Here is a 16361-nt window from a genome sequence, read left to right on the forward strand (position 1 = left end):
AACCTATAGTAAATACACACAAGATAAAGAGAAGGGAATCAAAGTATACCACTACAGAAAGTCATAAATTCACAAAAGAAGACAGCAAGAAGGGAAGAAAGAACAAAGGAACCACAAAGCAAAAAATTTAACAATCTAGCAGTACCAAATCCTTACCAATAAGTGGATTAAATTGTCTAATCAGAAGGTGCAGAGTTGCTGAATGGGTTAAAAAAAAAAAACCCAACTCTGTGCTGCCTACAAGGTACTCATTTCAGCTAAAGGGAATACATAGGCTCAAAGTGCAGGGATGCAAAAAGATATTCCACACAAATGAAAACCAAAAGAGAGCAGGGGTAGCTATACTTAGATCAGACAAAATAGACTTTAAGTCAAAAACTATAGCAAGGGATAAAGAAGGTCATTATATAATGATAAAGGGGTTAATTCATTCAGATAATATAACAACTTAAATATGCACAAACTCAACATCAGAGTACCTAAGTATATTAAGCAAGTACAAACAGATCTGAAGGGAGTAATTGACAACAATACACTAATAGTAGGGAACTCCCATATCTCACTTTCAACAGTGGATAAATCATCCACACAGAAAATCAATAGGGAAACATTGAACTATACTTGAGATCAAATGGTTAGAACAGACATTGAGAAAACATTGCATCCAAAAGTACAATGTACATTCTTCTCAAGTGCTCATGGACATTCTCCAGAATAGATGATATGTTAGGTCACAAAACAAGTGTCAGCAAATTTTAAAAGATTGAAATCATATCAAGTAACTTTTCTGGCCACAGTGGTAAGAAACCATAAATCAATAGCAAGAGGAAATTTGGAGAATTTACAGATATATGGAAATTAAATAACACACTCCTGAACAACCAATGAGTCAAAGATGAAATCAAAAGGGAAATGAAAAATATCTTGAAACAAACAAAAATGGAAACAATGTACTGAAACTTATGGGATGCTACAAAAGCAGTGCCAAAAGAGAAGCTTATAGTGATAAATGCACACATTAAGAAAAAAGAAAGCTCTCAAATAAATCGCCTAACTTTACACCTCAAGAAACTTAGAAGAACAAGAACAAACTAAGCCCAATCCTACAGAAGGAAGGAAATAACAAAGATCAGAGAAGATATAATTGAAATAGAGAATAGAAAATTTCAATGAAACCAAGAGTTGATTTTTCGAAAAGATAACAAAATAGACAAAACTTTACTAGACCAGAAAAAAAAAGAGAGAGATGACTCAAATAAAATTATAAATGAAAGAGGAGGCATCACAAATGAACCAAAGAAGTACAAAGGATCTCAAGAGACTACAGTGGACAGTTATACACCAACAAATTGGACAACCTAGAAGAAATGGATGAAGTCCTAGAAACATACAACCTATCAAGTTTGAATCACAAAGAGGTAGAAAATTTGAACAGGCCAATAACAAATAAGGAGATAGAATCAGTAATCCAAAACTTCCCAACAAAGAAAAGCCCAGGACCAGATGTCTTCATGGATGAATTCTACCAAATATTTAAAGAAAAATTAATACCAATTTTTCTCATAATCTTCAAAAAATTGAAGAGAAGGGAGCACTCCCAAACTAATTATATGAAGCCAGTGTTACCCTAAAACCAATGCTAACAAGGATAATACAAGAAAAGAAAACCACAGACCAATATCCCTGCTGAATATATTTGCAAAAATCCTCAACAAAAATATTAGCAAATCAAATTCAACAGCATATTCAAAGTCATACACCATGATCAAGTGGGACTTATCCCTGGAATGTGAGAATGGTTCAACATAACTCAAATCAATCAATGTGTTACACCAGTTAATAAAATGAAAGGCAAAAAAAATCATGATCATCTTAATAAAGGCAGAAGAAGTATTTGACAAAATTCAACATCCTTGCATGATAAAAGCTCAACGAATTGGGGCTTGAAGGAATATACCTCAACATAATAAAAGCCATATATGACAAGCCCACAGCTAATATCTTAAGGGTAAAAGGTTGAAAGCTTTCCCTCTAAGATCAGAAATAAGACGAGGTTGCTCACTCTCACCACTCCTATGCAACGTATTACTAAAGTCCTAACCAGAGCAGATAGGCAAGAAAAAGAAATTAGAGGCATCTAAATTGGAAAGGAAGAAATAAAATTGTTTCTGTTTGCTAACAACATGATCTTATATATAGAAAATCCTTAAGACTCCACCAATAAAACTGTTCGTACTAATCAGCAAATTCTGTAAACTTTTAGGACACAAAACCAATGTACAAAAATCAGTTGCATTGCTGTACACTAACAGTTAAATGGCTGAAAAAGAAATAAAACAATCCCATTTACAATAGCATCAAAAACAATAAAACACTTAGGAATAAACTTAACCAAGGAAATGAAAGAGCCATACACTAAAAACTGTAAGACACTGAGGAAAGAAATTGAAGAAGGCACAGGTGGATGGAAAGATATTCCATGTTCATGGATCAGAAGCATTAATATTGGGGTGGGATAGGGAGGGTGGGAGGGAGACACAAGAGGGAAGAGATATAGGGACATATGTATATGTATAACTGATTCACTTTGTTATAAAGCAGAAACTAACACACTGTTGTGAAGCAATTGTACTCCAATAAAGATGCTTTAAAAAAAAAAAAAGAAAAGAAGCATTAATATTCTTAAAATATCCACCCCGCCCCCCAAAGCCATGTACAGATTTAATGCAATTCCTATCAAAATTTCCATTTTACTTTTCACAGAAATAGAAACATTAAAATTAATACTTGTATGGAACTACAAAAGACCCAGAATAGCAAAAGCAATCTTGAGAGAGAACTAAGCTGGAGGCATCATGCTTCCTGATTAAAAACTATAATATAAAGCTATAGTAATCAAAGCAGTATGGTACTAGCATAAAAAAGAGGCACATGGGTAATGAAAATATGGCATATATATTCATATAAACATATATATGACATATGTATTTAAAGGAAGTATATATCATATAAAAATATATGATAAATAAAAATAATATCTAAAATGGAATACTATTCAGCCATAAAAAAGGAAATTCTGACGTTTGCAACAACATGAATGGACCTTGAGGGCATTATGCTAAGTGAAATAAGTCAAAGTCAAATGCTGTATAATCTCACTTATATGTGGAATCTAAAAACATCAAGCTCAGACACAGAGGGCAGTATGGTGATTGTCAGGGGCTGAGGAGCAGGGGATACAAGGAGATGTTGGCTAAGTGCTACAAACTTTCAGTTAGAAGATGAATAAGTGCCAGGATCTAGTGTTCAGCATGGTGAGTGTAGTTATCAATACAGTACTGTGTACATAAATGTTGCTATGAGAGTAGAGCTTTAACGTTCTCACCATAACAACAAAATGTGAGGTGAAAGATGTGTTAGCTAACCTTATTGTGGTAAACATTACAATTATATCTCAATAGAGCTGGAAAAAATGGAGACAGGACTCAATATCTCATACCTTTATAAACTATTTACTGAACTTGTCTGAAACTTACTGAAACAAAAACAGACACACAGATCAATGGAACAGAATAGAGAGCCCAGAAATGAACCCATGCTTGTATAGTCATTTAATCTATGACAAAGGAGGCAAGATTATACAATGGGGAAAAGACAGTCTCTTCATTAAATAGTATTGAGGAAACTGTACAGCTACATGCAAAAAAATCAGACTGGATTACTTCCTCACACCATATATAAAAATAAACTCAACATGAGTTAAAGATTCAGATGTAAGACCTGAAACCATAAAATTCCTAGAAGAGAACATAGGCAGTGTGCTTTTTGACATCAGTCTTAGTAATATTTTTTGGATATATCGCCTCAGGCAAGGGAAACAAAAGCAAAAATGAACAAATGGGACTACATCAAACTAAAAGCCTTTTGTACAGCAAAGGAAACTATCAACAAAATGCAAAGGTCACCTACTAAGTGGGAGAAGTTACTTGCAAATGATATATCTGATAAGGGTTAATATCCAAAATATACAGAGAACTCATACAACTCAGCATAATGAAAACAATTGAATTTTAAAATGGGCAGAGCACCTGAATAGACATTCTTCTAAAAAAGACATACAGATGGCCAACAGGTACATGAAAGAAATCCTCGACATCACTAATCATCAGGGAAATGCAAATCAAAACCACAGTGAGATACCACCTCACACCTGTCAGAATGGCTATTATCAAAAAGACAAGAAACAACAAGTGTTGGCAAGGATGTGGAGAAAAGGGAACCCTTGTACACTCACTGTTGGGAATGTAAATGGGTGCAGCCACTATGGGAAACAGTATGGAGATTCCCAAAAAAATTAAAAATAGAACTGCTATATGATCCAGAAATTCCACTTCTAGGTATTTTTCCAAAGAAAACAAAAACACTAATTTGAAAAGATATATGCAACCCTATGTTCATTGCAGCATTATTCACAATAGCCAAGATATGGAAGCAACCTAAGTGCCCACTGGTAGATGAATGGGTAGAGAGGATGTGGTGTATATATATATATACAGTGGAATATTAACCATAAAAAGGAATGAAATCTTGCCATTTGTGACAGTGTGGATGGACCTAGAAGTATGCTAAGTGAAATAAGTCAGACAGAAAAACACAAATACAATATGTGTTCACTTACAGTGGAATCTAAAAAACAAAATAAATAAACATAGCAAAACAGAAACAGAGTCATAGATACAGAGAACATCAGGTGGTTTGCCAGAGGGGAGGGGTTGTGGGTTCAGTGAAATAGGTGAGGGAGATTAAAAGGTACACACTTCCAGTTATAAAATAAATGAGTCATGGGAATAAAATGTACACCGTGGGGAATATAGTCAATAATATTGTAATATTTTTGTATAGTGATGGATGGTAACTAGACTTATTATGATGATCATTTTGTAATGTATAGAAATACTGAATTACTGTGTTGTGTAACAGGAGCTAACATAGTGTTGTAAGTCAATTATACTTCAAAAACAAACAAACAAACAAACAAAAATCCCAAACAAACAAATGAACTCAGAAAGACCACATGAAATAGGTCAGATTTGTGGTTACAAGAGGCTGGGTGTGGCAGGAGGGGGAATTGGATGAAGGTAGTCAAAAGGTGCAAACTTCCAGTTATAAGATAAATACTAGGGATGTGATATTCAACATGATTAATATAATTAACTCGGCTATATGTTTTTTATGAAAATTGCTAAGAGAGTAAATCCTAAGAGTTCTCATCACAAGGAAAAAATAATTTTTCTTTTTCTTTATTTTCTATCTATATGAGATGATGGATATTCACTAAACTTTTGTGGTAATCATTTCATGATGTATGTAAGTCAGATCATTATGCTATAACGCCTTCAACTTGTACAGTGCTGAATGCCAATTATACCTCAGTAAAACCACAAGGAAAAAAATACATGTTAAGTTCTATGTGTAAATGAGTATTACCCCCCTAAAAGTCATTCTCTTCTCTTCCCATTATTTGCCACTCCCTATACACACACCATTTAGTCAATAACTAAAAGCAGGTAAAATCAAAAGAAGTCAACATTCTTCAACTTCCAGAATAGTTCCAACCAATCATTGGTTTCATTAGTTCTCCCCCACAACCCCCAAGAGGCTTAGAAACAGAACTTTCCAGTCATATTTATATATTCCACCTATCCCAGATATAAATTTATCTATTATATATTTATCTTATAACTGCACATTACTGTTATTAGTAGTTCTGAAAGTTTTTAGTTCCTTTTCTTGGAGTTTTTAGGAAGACATTTATATTTATATAATCTTCAAATAATGATAATTGTTTTTTCTAACATGTGTGCTTTATTTTATCTCATTATATATTTGCTTTGGCTAGAACTTTCAAAATAATATCCGTAATAGTGAGCATCCCCACTTTGTTTATTATATTAAAATAAATGTCCTTGGCATTTTTCAGTTAAGTATGTTGTGAATCTTGGTGTCAGATAAATATTCTTTACCATATTGAATAAGTTCCTCCTACCTCTATTTCTCAAGAAAAAAAAGATTAGGAAGACTTAAAATTTTGTCAAATGCTTTTTCAGCATCTAGCCTGATGATCAAAGTGGCTTTATTCCTGTGACCTAGTTTTATTACATTATAGTTGTAAAAATTCTGCATTTGTAATTTCTTCTTTTACTTGCATTTGTTGTGTGTGTGTGTTGTGTGTGTGTGTGTGTATGTCGACTAATATCTAATGTCTTTCTAAATTTCCCTTGAAGATTTAAAAAATATATGCAGTCTGTTTACCAGAAAGCAGTGTTCAATATATATCTGTTAAATTGAACTTGTGGTTTGTATTATATAAAGTGTCCATAACCTCATTAAGTTTTCTACAAAATATGTCAAAGGCTTAAATATTACAGTAATTTTTGTAATTTATTCTTTACATCTAACTAATATTTTGTTATATATTTTGATGTGATGTTCTGTACATAAAAATATATAATAGATTTTCATTATGGATGGTACTTATGAGTAATATAAAAATGGTGTTTGTTCTTAATCCTTCTGCTCTTAGTTCATTTGTCTCATTAATATTACCACCTCTGCTTTCTTACTGTTTCATTTTCTTGTATTTCCTCTTATTTTTTATCTTTCTATATTATTTTGTTTTCAATATATTTCTTATAAATAGCAGACCCAGTCTGAGAGCATGTGTTCTAATAGAGGAGTTTAGTTCATTTAACTTTGTTGTGATTTATTTGTTCTTACATCTGTCACCTTATGTCTTGTTTTCTATGCTTTCTTTCCATTTTTTTTCTTTTGAGCTTTTGCTTTATTCATTGGGTTTTTCTCCCAAGTAATTTTAATGCTCTCCTATTCGTGGTAATCTGGATTAATTTAAATGTGTATATGTATATGTATCTGTGGGGGTTGGGGGGAGATGTGGCTTTTTTTTTTTTTTTTTTTTTTTTTTTTAGCTGCACTGGGTCTTATTTGCCACAGGCAAGATCTTCGTTGCTGCATGCAGGATCTTTTAGTTGTGGCATGCAGGATCTTTTAGTTGTGGCATATGAGATCTAGTTCCCCCACCAGTTCTCTGATAGTTCCGGGCCCCCTGCATTGGGAGCATGAAGTCTTACCCACTGGACCACCAGTGAAGTCCCAGTATGTAGCTTTTTTATCTAGTACAGAATCATCCATTTCTTTTGATGTCTTCTATTGGAAGTCAAGAAGTTTATCTTCCTTTCACTTTCTCTCCACACAGTTTTTACATTTTTAATAATCTTATACTTCATTATTCTATAGCCATTCTCATATAATGGCTAAGAGTGGTGCATACTCTAGTAGACTGTCTGCATTTGAATCCTGGCTCTTTGACTCTGGACAGCCAATACCTTAGTTTCCTCTTTTTTTTTAAGAATAGTCTCTATTTTTAAAAAATATATATTTATTTTGGCTTAGTTGCGGCAGGTGGGATCTTTAGTTGTGTCATGCAGACTTCTTAGTTGCAGCATGCATGCAGAATCTAGTTCCCTGACCAGGGTTCGAACCCAGGCCCCCTGCACTGGGAGTGTGGAGTCTTACCCACTGGACCTCCAGGGGAGTCCCAGTTTCCTCTTTTTTAGCAGGGGATGGGTATAATAGTACAATGTCACAGAGTGGTTGGGAGGATTAAATAATTCATATAAAGTGCCTGATACATAATAAACATTTAATAAGTCCACATGCCATGATTATTTTATCAATAACCATTATTTAAGCTTAACTCTGTTCTAATGATTTTATTGCTCACTTAATTTACTGCTCATTTCTTAATTGATCTCATCTTCCCCGTCTTTATTTCTTTATTTTGATTGATTTTTTTGTCATTGGTGGCTGAAGAACTTCCTCAACCAGGGGTTGGCAAACTTTTTCTTAAAGGACAAGATAATTATTTTAAGCTTGCTGGCCCTAAGGTCTCTGTCACAGCTACTCATTTCTGCCCTTGTACCTTAAAAGCAGCCATGGACAATACATAAACAAATGGCTAGCCAGCAGATCATAGTTTACCAATCCTTGCTTAAGACTTTTGTTACTGTTTTTTGTGGAATTTTGTTAGGAAGAATCTGTGGATTATATAGTTTCAAAGTCCTTGCCTGTCTGAGACTGTCTTCTGTTGCTAATATAGGTAAATGATGAGTTGACTTGTATGTAATTCTTAAATTAAAATTGTTTTCCCGGGACTTCCCTGGTGCCACAACTAAAGATGCCATGTGCTGCAACTAAGATCTGGTGCAACCAAATAAATAAATTATATATATATTGTTTTCCCTCAAGATTCTATAGAACTTGCTCTGTGGTGTTCAAGTGTTGTTGAGAATTATGATACAACCCAATACTTTCTTCTTTATGATAACTTTTTTTTTTTCTTCCTGGTTAGTTGGGGTCTCTTTTTCTTTATCCATGGCGTTTGTCATTTCACTAGGGGAGGGTTTTTTTTTTTTCCTGTGTTAAAAGAGCAAGCCCAAGAAGAAAAACTAGATTGTTACATTTACACACCATGAACTTCAGCTATTTCAGATCACTTTATTGTCTTTCTTTTTTTCCCACTAAGGAAATTTTCTGGATACTGTACTCCAAAAGTTAGCAATAAAAATGTCATATCATTTCAAATTGCACATCATGGGAGAAACTAGATATTTTAAGTGGTAGAATGTTTACTATTTTATATAGTTTGGGCCCCCTGTATTTCAATTTAATGGGAGCATACAGCTGCACAGCCACAGAAAAACATATTCAGGAAACAGTCTAAATAACTTACCCATGTTTGAGCATATTCAATCACTAAATGGTTATTAACTAAAATTTGTTAGTATAGTCAAAAAGTTATTACAGTGTTTTTTTTTTAAATATTTATTTATTTGGCTGTGCCGGGTCTTATGATCTTCTTTGTGGCATGCGGGAGCTTTTAGTTGCAGCATGCAGAATCTTTAGTTGTGGCATGCGAACTCTTGGTTGCGGCACGTGGGATCTAGTTCCTCGACCAGGGATCGAACCCCGGCCCCCTGCATTGGGAGCACGGAGTCTTAGCCACTGGACCACCAGGGAAGTCCCTACAGTGTTTTAAATTGTAATTTAAACAGCGAAAACCTTGATTTTAACTTTATATCATAACACAGTGTCTTCTATAACCAATTATAGTAGATGTGGATTTTTTTAATTTGCTATTTCAGATCTTGCATTTCAAGAATAATCATTTGCCTGATTTCAGAGCAAAATGCCATAGTTATTCTCATCATCACCATTGACTTCAGATGGCAAGATTAATAGTGGATATTTTGGTCAATAGATAGTTCTACAAGACAATGATGAGGGCAAGCCTGACTATGGGACTTCTGAGTTGATGCAGAAAGTGTAATTGTTAAATTTTTGAGCCACTGATATTGTTCATGCTATGCCTTGCTTCACATAAATACACCTTTTAACAAAGTTAACTGTGTATAAAAATTAAATAAGATACATAGCTTTATAAAAGGAATTATTCCTTGACTTTGTCCTTATCTTTTCTTCTGTTTTTCAAATATCTGCAGCCCTTTTACTAGGTATAATGTTAGACTGGCTCTTATCATGAAACCTAATATTAGAAAATGCTGAAGAGACTAATAGATTATCAAAGAGTACCTGTAAAATAGTTACTAACAGAAGTCAAATCAGACTTAGAAGGCAATTAGGTCATTGAAAAGAAAATTGATCTGCTGTTGCTTAAGTATGTTTTAAAAAAATTCTTAGGACATTTTCATTTAATGTAGCACCCTTCTTTGGAAGCTAAATCATCCCAAGGAAATGCTATAGTACAACTACAATGCATCATACCATAGGAACTTTTTTTCTCCATTCTGTGTAAAAAGGGCAGAAAGATTCTTCCAGGCTGCACCTAGGCATCATACCTTGAAGAATTCAGAAGAATTGAGAGAGGGGCACTTTTTTTGAAACCTAATCTTGCAGGTTTTTCTTCTCCTTTCCCCAAGCCTAATGTGAGAAAACAAGTCACTAAGCCCTCATATAAGAAAAATGTTAATATATTAATCTGCAAAGAAGAAGTCCTATTGTTATTAGAAAGGATAAGTCATTCCAGAATTAACTATATTTAGAATACTGCATTTATGGGAGGCATTGGCCATCTAAAGTACCCCAGAGAGGGCTGTTAGGATGTTGAAGTTCTGGAAACAAGTTCTGAGAAACCTTTAGTAGAGACATGACACTATGCTTTTGTGTATTCAGAGGGCCAGCATATATGAGGAAGCAGTTATATTTTTTTATTTCTCTAGAAAAATAAGTTAGGACAATATGTAAGAGCTACAAAGCATTAGATTTGGGCTCTGCATGAGGAAAAAAGTTCAATTAATATGGTTAACAATGGTTACACCGCAGAAATGGTGACCTCCCTCTCAGAAATAATCAGAGGCTGTGTCATCATCCTTATAAATTCAGTAGGCAGGTTCATCATTGAAGAGAGGTGCGTCATATTATATGCAGTTTTTTCTAACCCAGAGTTCTCTGATACTGCATATTAATTACCTCATTTGTCCTATGCATCATTTTAAAACAGGAATGGTAGAGGTGGGAATTTTGTGGTAGGAGAATCAAACCAACAGAAAATAAGAAACTGGGCTTCCCTGGTGGCGCAGTGGTTGAGAATCTGCCTGCCAATGCAGGGGACACGGGTTCGAGCCCTGGTCTGGGAAGATCCCACATGCCGCGGAGCAACGGGGCCCGTGAGCCACAACTACTGAGCCTGCGCGTCTGGAGCCTGTGCTCCACAACAAGAGAGGCCACGATAGTGAGAGGCCCGCGCACCGCGATGAAGAGTAGCCCCTGCTCGCCGCAGCTAGAGAAAGCCCTCGCACAGAAACGAAGACCCAACACAGCCAAAACTAAATTAATTAATTAATTATTTTTTTAAAAAAGAAAATAAGAAACTTGTTTATGTTATAACCTGTCCATTTTGTTGTTGTTGTTCATTCTGTCAGTACTACCAAAAGAGAATTTAAGGCATAATGACTCATTATGTTGTGGAAAAGCCAGAATTAGAGCCCAAGTCATTTGCATTTCTATTAAAGATAAATAAGTGAAAGTCATGAAAATCTTGAGACAGGTAGTGTTGTTGCTATCTGATTATTTGACTTACCACACATAGAAAAACGTTTTTTTTCTTATTACTAGAACAACATAGAAAAATCTGTGCTTTGAACAAGTCTAGAGTTGTTATTGCTGTTGTCATTATTGTCAATGATAGAATAATATAAAAATGTTTTATTCTTAACTAGAACAGATCTAATGGATATCCATTTACTTATAGCAAAGACTATCATGGAATTATGAGTAAAGGATGTATAGTGATGAACTTTATATAGAATTTCATTGTTTTGATCAGTTCCAATGTATAATTGTTCTAGAAATTGACACGCAGAAAGTAGATTAAGCCATTAACACAAGGAGCGGGCAGAGCAGAGCTTCACTGTCACTCATACAAGCACTCTACAAGAATTCAAAAGAATTCCTCTCTCTCTACCTTTCTATGGAAATAGGTTGTGAATTAATGTAAACTCAAGACACCTTTAGCTTTCCAGAGCAGCTAGATTTAAAAATTACTCCAAAGTCTACATTTAAAGGGAGACAGGAGAGTATGAGAAAATTGCCTAGCGGCATATTCCTGTGTAGCATGTTTCACTTAAAGCAAACTGGTTTTTTACTTAAGTGCTTTGACGTGATCAGCAGATGAAGACTGAATAGACCGAGAGAACTACTCCTTGAAGGACCTTGCCTGATAGACTGCTAAGGACTAAATGAGAGTGTGCATGGCTGCTGCCCTGACTTGCCATATCAGTGACCAGGGCACAGGAGCTCAGCCTGAGAGTGTCAGCACATATTCTTTAATAAACACGCTGAGTCGCTCCACATAAAACAGATACTCTGTTTGGGAGTAAGCCAGGATAAAAAGATATAGAAACCTCAAGCAGTACAGGATGTGCTTTGTTTGGTTAAGTGAATTTAACCTTAGTTGTAGGAGAACTATAAGTATATAAGTATGATTTGCCATAATAACTCATTCAGTCATTTAAATGACTGGGCATATGCCATCACAGAACTCACAGGACAGTAGGAATAACAGATCATGATAAAGCTAAAATTTTAAGAACTCTGTGTCCCCTCTGTAATCAGTGGAGATAGGGAATGAGAATGCTGCTTTAATTCACTTTGCTTCTGGCCAGATCTTTCCCTATTTCTATTCATTTGGACCACATTTCTCTTGATGTTGTGATACTGCCTCCTCTGTCACTGCTTCCTCTCTCTTTCCTTTCACCTTAAATATTGGTTTCCAACTCATTCTACCCTTTCTTTACCCTTCTCCTCAACCTTCAGTTCTCCATGGACAACTTCATTTCAGGTCTTTGCGGCTAACATATTTATGCTAATGATTCCCAGCTTTAACCTCTCTCTTCTAAGCTTTAGACCCATATTTCCACCTATCTCCTGAACATTTTCATCTGAATATGCTATGGACTCCTTGAATTCAGCAGGTCCTATCTAAATTCATTTTTTTTCTCAAACCTTTTCCATTCTTTTTATCTCTTGATTAGTGATATGCAGGCTACCTGGTAGCCTAAGCCAGTCATGCTATCCGCCTTTTTTACTCTTAACTCATCACAGCTAATTAATCATTAAGTTATATACTTTCTGCCTCAAGTTATTTCAGATACGTTTCCTTCTCTCCATGACCGCTGCCATCACCTCAGTTCACATTTGCAACATTTACAAGAGCTTTTATGATCTTCTCTGAGGCTGGTTCTTGTTTTCCAACTCATCCTTCACACTGTAGCCAGAGAAGTTCTTTCTGAATGCCTGTGTGATTGTGGCACTCCTCCACTTAAAACTTTCAGCGGCCTCATATTGTCTGCAGTTGTTACAATTTCAAGTATCTATAAGGATTAGGCAAATAATGTATGTGAGTGCAGTGGGCCAAGTTTGAGACAATAGGGGAGAACAGGGAGGCACTCCTGTTTAAAGAAATTCATATTTAGAATTTTTAAAAATATGTGACAAGTCTGTCAGAGAATCTGATGTTGTCTATGCCTATGAGTGCAACCAAGCTTAAACTACTGAGCTCTGAACATGCAATGTTTCTTTGATAGCAGGTAAATTCTTTAGATGGACCACTTGAAACTCTGAGCTATTGCAGAGACTGACGTAACCAGTGAGTCATGTTTGGTTGTTTTGTTTCTAAGTCAAAACATACCAGAATAAAGAGTATGATTTATTATTTTAAGTACCACTGTCTTCATACTGGAGGCTGTGGAACATAATGAAAAAATTATGGGCTTTGGAGTCAATGTTGACCTAGGTTCACTTACCAGTTCCGCTGCCTAGTAGCTGTGTGATTTTGAGCTAGTCATTTAGTGACTTTGAGCCCCAATTTCCTACTCTGTTGAAAAAATTAAGAAAGAAATAAAATTTTCAGGATTGAGAATACAAAATCAGATAACAGCTTAGAATTATCCAGCCCAATGCTTGGTACATAGTAACTCTTCAGTAAAAGATAGCATCCAGACAGGTCGGAATAATTTAAGAAGTGACAATAAATATACGAAAATCTAATCCCCCCCACTGCATCCTTCTCATCAATCATACTGGTGGCCTAAGAAGAGCAAACCTGTTGGAAGCCATTATCAAGTGAAACAGGCAATTGGAAACTGACAAGCACATGATTCACCCAGGCAACTAAAAACCAGGAACTTACCCACCTAGTTGGCTAGCTAGCTGAAAATGGAATTTAAGCCTAGAAAGTGTTGATACTGACAAATTCATGAGCATGATGGGAATATGGACTCTCTACAACAATGCATAATACACTAAGCCCTTTTTTACTCTTTTGTCTACATGTAATCTTTAATTATTATTTTTACTAAAAGTGATATTAACTGAAAATTTAATTCAGTAGTATTAGGATATATAGGAAATTTTATTTTGGTTTATTCTCTATAGCTATATAAATTTGAAGCACCAAAGGAAGGAGGTAACCAACTTAGTTTTCTTTTTTTTTTTTTTTTTTGGCCACGCGACATGGCCTGTGGCATCTTAGTTCCCCGACCAGGGATCGAACCCAGGCCCCTCCAGTGACAGTTCCGAGTCCTAACCACTGGACTGCCAGGGAAGTGCCTAGTTTTCTTTACCAGAACATTTAGCATTGGTAAGGAAGGAGGGCTGTTCTATTTATATTTTATCCTAATGCACAAATATATTAATTTTATTTTGATTAACCTAGGAACATTAAAGAAGTCTTGAAACACTTTCATCATTCACTTAAGGGAAAAAAATATACTGTCTTCTCAAGCTTTGCACTTTTCATTTTGTTTTTTAAACATTTAAGTGTACTTTGCTTAGTAATTTGTGTACCCAGCTGACATGGTTAAAATAGGGGGCTGGGTAGCTGACAGTGTGCTTTTCTGCCTTACCACAGAGCTATAGTGACATTGAGTAGAGAGGTGTAGGTAATAACCTGTTGGCAGAATGATATCCACTGAACTCCTGATTGTACTTACAGTGGAGAGACTAGAAAAAACAAAGTAGAAAGCTAGCTTGTTTTAAAAAGGCAAGACAAAGACTTAGAGTTTCAGCTTCTTACTTTGCAGCAGTATATCTCACCCCAAATAGACTTTCATGCCCAGATAAATAACACTATATTTAAGTAACAGAACAACGTTAATGTTATTCAGTTAAGAGAGGATGGTTTCTAAGAAAGCAAGCTGAAGTATTTAAGAGAGTGTTGAAACACAAAGATAGACAAGTGCTATCTTTACTGGCCATGGTAAAATTCTCTTTTGGTTTTAAGGACTATTGCTAAAAGGTTGATTAAGATACATATGGTGGCATTCTGTGACTTGATATTACATTTTAACGTTTAACTATCTTTTTTTCTTAAAGGATGATTATTTTTGGTCGATACCTTCTAAATATTTTTCTTTTTTCTTCCTCCTTCCCTCCTGTCCTTCCTTCCTTCCTAACTTGCAGCTCCTCAGAGAAATTTTGAAATTGCCTTCAAGATGTTTGACTTGAATGGAGATGGAGAAGTAGACATGGAGGAGTTTGAACAGGCAAGTTTTCCTGGAAATTTCCTTTGAATACATTAATATTTAACACATTTTCATGTGCCTTGGAATTACTGTGGCATTGGTCAGTATATTCTGATGCTATCCAATTTTTGAAGTACCAAATGTATCATTTTTCAGAATTATCTCCACTTTTAATAGGTGAGGTTTTTTTGTTTGTTTTTACTCTAAATGTAAGGAATTATTTGAGCATATTATTAAGGTCCACGTTGCTCTGATTCCCCAACATGAATTAGACTCTAATGCTGAGAGGCTAAGTTATGGTTATTCAATCATATATTCAATCAACATTTATTAAATAGCTCCTTTGTGCCAGGCAGTTCCAGAATACAAGGATGAATGACATATGTTCTGAAAGAATTTCTGTAAGAGAAGGAGAAATGGTATGATGCCTTTTACTGTAGCAGGTTCCAGCCATAAAAGTATATAGTTTCTTCTGAATCCTAGGAAGAGATTACATTTCCATTAAACTTCTGTTCTTGGAAGGCCATGGTATCTCTCCAGGTATAATTATTATGATTGGTAGAAGTGGTTTCAAAACAGAAAAAAATATATATGTGGGAGATAACATTTTTGTATTCACAATGAGTAAAGAGGCAAAAAGGAAGTGGGAGAAAGTATCAGGAATAGTGTATCTTTAAATAAGAAATGCATAGAGGCAAATATTTCAAAATACCTACAGATATTTATTCAAATTTTCAAGCTATGTCCATCTAATACCTTCACTTTTCATAATTCTGCACTTCACTGGTGTTACCAGGTGGCCTCAAACGATTATAAATAGAAATTATTTTGGTATTTTTAATTTTATTTTACACAGAACTATTTTATTTTTATTGAGATATAGTTAACATATAACATTGTTTTAGGTGTATGACATAATGATTTGACCTATGTATATACTTTGAAATGATTACCACAATAAATTTAGTTAATATTCATCACCACACATAGTTTTTTTTCTTGTGATGAGAACTTTTAAGATCTCCTCTGTTAGCAACTTTCAAATATACAATTTAGTTTTGTTAATTATAGTCTCCATGCTTGTATCCCCAAGGCTTATTTATCTTATAAGTGGAAGTTTAGACCACCTTCACTCATTTTGCCCACCCTCCATCCCCTGCTTCTGGCAACCAACAATCTGTTCTCTGTGTCTCTGAGTTCAGCTTTTTTTTGGATTCCACATATAAGTGAGATCATATAGTA

General features: G+C 34.9%; 1 protein-coding gene across 2 annotated transcripts in view; it reads left to right on the top strand.

Moving 5' to 3' along the window:
• Window positions 1-16361, top strand: part of MICU1 (mitochondrial calcium uptake 1) — a 212693-nt gene that overhangs the window by 116935 nt on the left and 79397 nt on the right. For both annotated transcript variants that reach the window (XM_060092032.1, XM_060092026.1), the window contains exon 7: window positions 15058-15140. In XM_060092032.1, coding sequence (XP_059948015.1) covers window positions 15058-15140 — 83 coding nt within the window. The remainder of the gene's footprint in view (window positions 1-15057; window positions 15141-16361) is intronic.

The sequence above is a fragment of the Mesoplodon densirostris genome, chromosome 1 (genome assembly GCF_025265405.1).
Source record: "Mesoplodon densirostris isolate mMesDen1 chromosome 1, mMesDen1 primary haplotype, whole genome shotgun sequence".
Classification (NCBI taxonomy): domain Eukaryota; kingdom Metazoa; phylum Chordata; class Mammalia; order Artiodactyla; family Ziphiidae; genus Mesoplodon; species Mesoplodon densirostris.